Source organism: Varanus komodoensis, unplaced genomic scaffold (assembly GCF_004798865.1).
Source record: "Varanus komodoensis strain SLA01 unplaced genomic scaffold, ASM479886v1 scaffold414, whole genome shotgun sequence".
In the NCBI taxonomy this organism is placed as follows: Eukaryota; Metazoa; Chordata; class Lepidosauria; order Squamata; family Varanidae; genus Varanus; species Varanus komodoensis.
This window is the reverse complement of record NW_025335961.1, coordinates 33,596-40,173: the sequence shown is the minus strand read 5'-3', so window position 1 is coordinate 40,173 and position 6,578 is coordinate 33,596. Positions and strand designations below refer to the sequence as shown.

General features: G+C 56.5%; 1 protein-coding gene across 1 annotated transcript in view; it reads left to right on the top strand.

Annotated features, from left to right (window-relative positions):
• Nucleotides 1-3,851: 3,851 nt before the first annotated feature.
• LOC123029926 (H-2 class I histocompatibility antigen, Q9 alpha chain-like) overlaps nt 3,852-6,578 on the top strand; it is a 30,178-nt gene continuing 27,451 nt past the window's right edge. The window contains 1 exon segment of the mRNA XM_044443364.1: nt 3,852-4,044. Within this exon segment, the coding sequence (XP_044299299.1) occupies nt 3,978-4,044 (67 nt within the window). The 5' untranslated portion in view covers nt 3,852-3,977.

Below are 6,578 nucleotides of genomic sequence, written 5' to 3'. Positions count from 1 at the left end.
TCAAGAGGGGAACTTCATCTTTTGATTGCCATGCTTAAAAGCTGCCCTTTGGGAGGAGTGAATCATAGGGATAAACTTCCTGCTAGAACAGCCCTGAATATTTACTGAGGCGCGTGTCCTTTTGTATTGTGTACCAGTTTCTGGATGGAAACACACAGTTAGCAAGAATAACCTGTTTTTTAAATGTTCAAATCAATGAAGTTGAATAGTAAAATGTTTTTATGATTTTGTTTTGTTGAAAATATATAATTTATATTTTACATTTACATTTTACTTTTTTTCTGCATTCTGTTTCTTTTAAGAAAACAGTAAGAAATATTTCTTCTAAAAATAAAATTTATACTAAAAACTAATTTGGAAGTAAAGGTAATCTGGGTGGGGATTTTCAGCCCACCCTGCACAAGCGCAGCAGAAATCCCCACGGCATCTCTCCTTTTGAGGTTGCGACAGTCACCCTAAAGGAGAATTGGGGGGAGGGGTGCCGGGTGGGGGTGGGGAGGGGGTGGCATGGGTCTGTTGGGTGCCCGGCCCAGCTTGTATGGATTCAGGCCTGGCTTGAGGATGAGCCGGCCGGCCGTGGGTCAGCCCTCCTGGGGAGAAGGACAGAGCGCAGCCCTCTTGCTGCTGCCGGAGCTCAGGGGCCTTGGCAGCGCTGGCCTGGGAATCCCCCTGGACGGCCCTCATGGGAGCTGGACATGTTGGTCCGCAGGGTCCAACTTGTGCTTGGGGGTGGTTCCAGGGAGCAGCCTGGGTGGCCTCGGCCAGCTGCCTGGCAGACGATCCGGGAGCATTGTCTGGGAACTGGAACTGCGTTCTGATGGGGTCGGATCTGGCGGTTCAGGAGTCCCAGGGCTGCAGCCGGCCATTCCCTGCTCCGAATGGGCTCCCCTCCCCTTGCAGGAGCGCCTAGTCGGGGCAGTTCCAGTTCCGTCTTGGCCACAGGAGGGTCTGGGGCCCTCAGTGGCCAGCCGTGCCCGTTCCTGGATTGGGCCGACCTGCCGCTGGGCTCCCTGCAGGGCGCCCCACAATTGGAGCGCAGAAGGGGTGTGGGGGAATCGACGCCGAAGAATTCCTGGGCTCGGTCCCCCGGACTCGGGTCTCGTTCATTGTATGGCCGAGTCCGAGTCCCTGCGCTGTGCGACCCCCGCCCGGAATCGGGGCCCGTGTGCTGTGCACGGAGCGCCCTTCCTTTGCGCCTCCTTGCGCTGCTCTGCAGACACGAAGGGGCGCAGCCAGTTGCGCAGCGGCATCCCGGGGCATCCGCGGGCGCCCCCTGCCACTCAGCTCCGTCTTGGGGGGGCGGCAGGCCGAGAGAAAGCCTGTGTGCCGGGGAGGCCAGAAGCCCCGCTGGTGCAAAGGGCGCAGCCACGGAGCTCCCGGGACGCGCAGCCGCCACAGAGGCCTTGGGGCAGAACCGCCTGGGGCCGATCCGCCGCCAAGGACCCACGTCCGCAGCCGACGTCCGGCGGGCCGACGTCCCTTGCTGGCACCTGGCCGGCCGGCAGGACCCCGGAGGAGCCCGCGCCGGTTGCGCCCAAGCCATCGGGCGCTCGCCATGCGGTGCCCCGGTGGCTGGTCCTCCTGGAGGTGGGGCTCCCTGTTGGGGGAAAGGGTGGAAAAAATATATATTCTTCAGGCACCTCGGGAAAGCGCCTGCTCACCAACGCTTTGCCTGCCCCGCCATCAATCGGCCCTGCTGGTTTAGTGCGTGGCTCTGCGTTGCCGCTATTACTGTTAGCATAGTTTTTTAATGGGATTGTAACATATGGAAACATTTAGGGATTTTTCTTAGTATTTGGTGGTATTGTAAGTAAATAAATAAGCAAACAATGTTGATTTTTTGCTGTTGTTGTTTAGAATGAATGCAGCATTTTGAAAGCCAGTGTGGCACAGTGGTTAGAGCATTGGGCTGGGGCTCAGGGGTTGTGGGGTTCCAGTCCCCACTCAGCCATGAAACTCATGGGGTGACTTTGGATGAGTCACACACTCCCGGGTTTTGGCATGAACATGGGTGGTTTGGTCCAGGGAAAGAGGTTATGGGACTTGACCTGCCTCTAAGCAGCACTCCCTGGCTTGAAATCACTGCTGTCCAGATCTCAGATATGCGAATGGGCAATATTGGCTGTGGTGGTTAATCTATGGTAACATGAACACTCTTCCTATGTTCAGAGGCACTCTTGTGTACCTGGCCTAGGGCAGATCCCACATCTGATGCTGTGCAGCAATAGCAGCCTGAAGCTTCTGGCATTTGGGTGATCCCCACTTGCACTGAGAATCACGGATGGGTGCAGGCTGAGAAATGCCCACTAAGGAATCAGAGTTGGGACTTTAAAATGAACCCTCAGCCTTTCCTCTGAAGAACCAAGTGCAACGGTCCTGTTTGCTAACTGCAGGCTAACTTTTGATGTGACACTGGGCTGAGGCATGGCCAGATGAAGAGTTCTGTGTAACCCAAAAGCTTTCATTCCTGCACTAGCAGCCTAAAATATATTTGTATCATGTATAATACATGCAATATTTCTGTATTTCTTTTGACATCGCCCAATAGCCAGAGCTAATATAGGCACCCATGAAATGGACATCATGTTGGCCTTTTTTAGTTGCATAATTGCCCTTTATCCCTCGGCTTGCATTGCAGACACCCGGGAAGCCCCGCGGGAGGGCGAGGGCGGGGCTGCCTCTCGCGTCGCGTCGCGTCGCTGCTCGAGCGTTCCTCGTGATTTCCAGGAAAGCGCCTGATTTCCGCCTCCGCTGCAGCGGCCAGCAGGGGGCGCTGCGGGGCCGACACGGGCGGGAGAGGAACGGGTGGTAAATACATTTTTCCTTTTTTGGTCTGTCCTGTCACCCAAGTCCCATTTTCGGATTTCAGCGTGGTACCCGCAAATTTTGGAGAACCCGCGAACAGAAGCGACAGCTTTAGGGTTGAGGTTAGGTTCCTGACCCGATCAGCGATCCCTCTTGCAAGTCCAGCTCCCCACTGCCCGGCCCACACCTAGATCTGCTGAGGCAGGCCTGTAAATTCTGCTGTGGGTCCTGCCCCCGCGCCCCCGGGCAGGCGCTCACACAGACCTTGACAGGTGCCTGCGCGGAAGGGGGCCGTCACTTAGTTTATGCTGCCTTTTAGTCCCTGACCCCGAACTCCAGGGGCTCCGCAGCCCCAAAGCTTCCCTCCTGTTGGAAAATACTGTGTGGAGTTTTCCTTCGAGAATGTTGCTCTTTTTCCCCAGATCAGACAGGGAGAGAGGTCGGCTTTGCTCGGGTGTTGGCTTGTCCCGAGCGTGACGTTTTGCTGGGAATGCGGCTTTGCGGAGGGCGCGTGGTTGGGGAGGGGGTCACTTCGCCCCCCCCCCCCGCGCCTGCCTCTTCCTGCACAGGACAGGAGGTTTACTGGGCCAAGAGGGGGCGCAGGGCAGGAGGTGGGTGGAGGCCGCTGGGCCATGACGGGGAAAAAGCAGAGTCTGCGGGGGCCAAGCATCAAAGGAGCACGGACCGCGTACTCAGACCCAAGGAACGACACGCAGCATGCAGGCGGCCCCCCAAGGGACTCCCAAGGCGGGGTCTGTCCTACAGTCTGTCCTACAGGCCTCGCCTGCCTTGGGGGCTGCCCCACGTCCGTCGCCATGCGCGGGACCCCCCCCCCCCCCCGCCGCGCCCCCCCGGCCCCCCCCCCCCTCCGCGCAGACTGCTCGCGAGGGGATTCCCCGAGCGGCTAAGTTTCGCTTTCCTTTCCAGCGCTCGCAGGCTGCCGACAGGACCTTCTGCCGGCAACTGCGCTCGTCACAGGAGGCCTTTTTTTCTACTGGTCGGAATTTCCCCCTCGGCCAATCCGGGCTTTCTGTCACCGAAGCCGCTGGGCCGGAGCTCCTCCTACTCGGCAGAGCGGCGCCCGCGAGCGGAGAGACGAGCGCGCTTCTCCTGTTTTGGAGTGAAATCCGAGAAAGCGGAGAAAAGGACACCCGGCAGGACACCCGGCGAAGATGCGGCGCCTGTGGCCGCTCGCTCTTTTCCTGTGGGCGGCGGCCCTCAGCGCGGCCCTCTGCTCCGGTGAGTCCCTGCGGCGCCCGGAATTGGCCCGGAGGGCCAGTGCGGGGTCGCGCTGCCTCTCGGTGTTGCGGCGCATTGGCTTCTTGCTCGGCTCACCTCGCAGTGTAAACCGGGTCAGCCCGCTTTCGATCCGCTTCCGCTCCCGCCACGCCTGCTGGAAATGGTTTGGGGTCCCCGGTCCCCCTTCCCAGAAAAGCGCGTCGGGATCGGGCTGCTAAATACATGGCGAGAAGAACGAGGCAGATCCACTAATCAACAAAAGAGTGGAAATAAAAATAAGTAAGGTGGGTGACATGATCTTCTCGGTTTGATCCTTCCAACCCTGTGAGGTGAGGTTGGGAGTCCGTGACTGGCCGAAGGTCGGTTCGTAACCGAAGGTGGTGCCGGGGGACTATGGCTCTGCGCCATGGCAGCTATGCCATGGAGTCCCACAGGGGTCCATCTTGTCCCCCTTGCTATTCAGCATCTACATGAAACCGCTGGGAGAGGTCATCCGGAGGTGTGGGCTGCGGAATCATCAATACGCTGATGATACCCAGCTCTACCTCTCGTTCTCCACCAATCCAGGTGAGGCAGTGGCTGTGCTGAACCGGTGCCTGGCCGAGGTAATGGGCTGGATGAGGGCCAATAAACTGAAGCTCAATCCAAACAAGACGGAGGTCCTGCTGGGGGGTGGTTCGAAATCCTGGGCAGGTGACTTGGATCTTGTCCTGAATGGGGTCGCACTCCCTCTAAAGGACAGGGTCCATAGCTTGGGAGTGCTCCTCGACCCAGAGCTGTCTTTGGAAGCTCAAGTGACTGTGGTGGCGAGGAGCGCTTTCCTTCAGCTTCAGTTAATCCATCAGCTGCGTCCCTACCTGGAGTATGACTGCCTAGCGACAATGACACATGCATTGGTTACTTCCCGATTGGATTTCGGTAACGCGCTTTAGATGGGGCTGCCCTTGAAGACAGTTCGGATATTTCAAATGGTGCAAAGAAGAGCAGCCAGGTTGCTGCTGGGGACTGGGCGTTATTCTCACATAACCCCAGTCCTCTACCAGCTTCACTGGCTCCCCATCGAAGTCCGGGCTCAATTCAAGGTGTGGTTATCACCTATAAAGCCCTTAATGGCTTGGGACCTGGATACCTAAAGGAATGCCTTTTTCCCTATTTGCCCTCCCGCCCCCTGAGATCGGCAGCAGAGGCCCTCCTCCGGGAGCCCTCCGTGAAAGACATCAGGAGGCAAAGTTCCCGGAGGAAGGCCTTCTCTGCGGTGGTGCACCACCTATGGAAAGTGCTCCCCAGAGAGGTCTGCCTGGCACCGTTGTTATTTGTTTTTCGGCGCCAGGCTAAGACCTTTTATTTAAACAATATTTTAAAAACTTTTAATATTATCTATAGGTTTTAATTTGCAGCCAGGGTGAATCTGGATTTTAGGTGCACTATTTGTACGGTTGTTTATTTATTGTATGGAAGCCATCCTGAGGTTTATGCGAATGGGACGGCATACAAATATTCTAAATAAATAAATAAATAAATCCCAGGATGGGGCTGCGCTGCGTAAGCGAAGACGCCCCTTGCGCGGGATCTGGCCGTGCCTGCAAACCGCTGGCCTGCTTGGAGCCACCTGGCCTGTGGACTCTGCGCCCGGCCAGATGCCCTGAGAGGGGGAGATGGAGAGAGGCCCCTTGGCCACCCCTGGGAGCTCAGCAGGGCAGGTCCTCACACAGCTCCATAGGAACCCTGCAGGGCTGTCACGGGCCCTGCTGTGGCAATCCAGTCCCAGCTCCATCTGCGTTTCCCAGGGTTGTCCTGTCCTGTATTCACACCCACACCCTCCTCAGTGGGAGGAACGACACTAGCCTACCTTGCAGGGCCAATGTAACCAGCACCTTTTCAGCCACGGTCCTGTCTCCTGCAATATGGGCAGAATAGTGATTTTCTTTATCTGCACGTGCCATCAAGATAATTCTCAAAATATTCATACTTTCAGGGGAAAAAATACACTAACAAGACCTGAGTGGGAAGATTACAACTCCCATCTTTGCTTCCTACCTTGTGTTTTTTTGGTAGCCGCGCCGCTGCCCAAAATCAGAGAGCGGGAATCCCCCCATGTCTGAATGGGGTGTTGTCGTGTGCCATGCAGTCGTCCCCATTCGGGGTGCCCCCTGGGTGAGGGCCCCGCAGAAGGCCCTGCCCGGACAGCCCTGCTCAGCTGGAAGAGTCGCTCCATCGCAGGCATAGTCTTCCTCTTCCTCTTCCTCTTTTGCATTCAGCTTTCCCCAGAATTGCCTTCCCCCTTGCGTCTAGTTTATTCAAGATGTGCCAGAAGTACAACAGCTGCAGATATGTAGCTTCAGTTTTGGCCTTTTTGGTCTTCAGAATTTCTAAATACGTTCCTTTAAAAATGCAGCTGCTTCCTAGCTCATGGGGAAGACCCTGGAAAGGCTTCGCACACTCAGTTTGCACATGCGTTAACTTCATCAAGGGAAAAGGGAAGACACGGAAGTGGGAGCTGTTGAATTTCTCACTAAATGGGCAGGCAGGAGAGG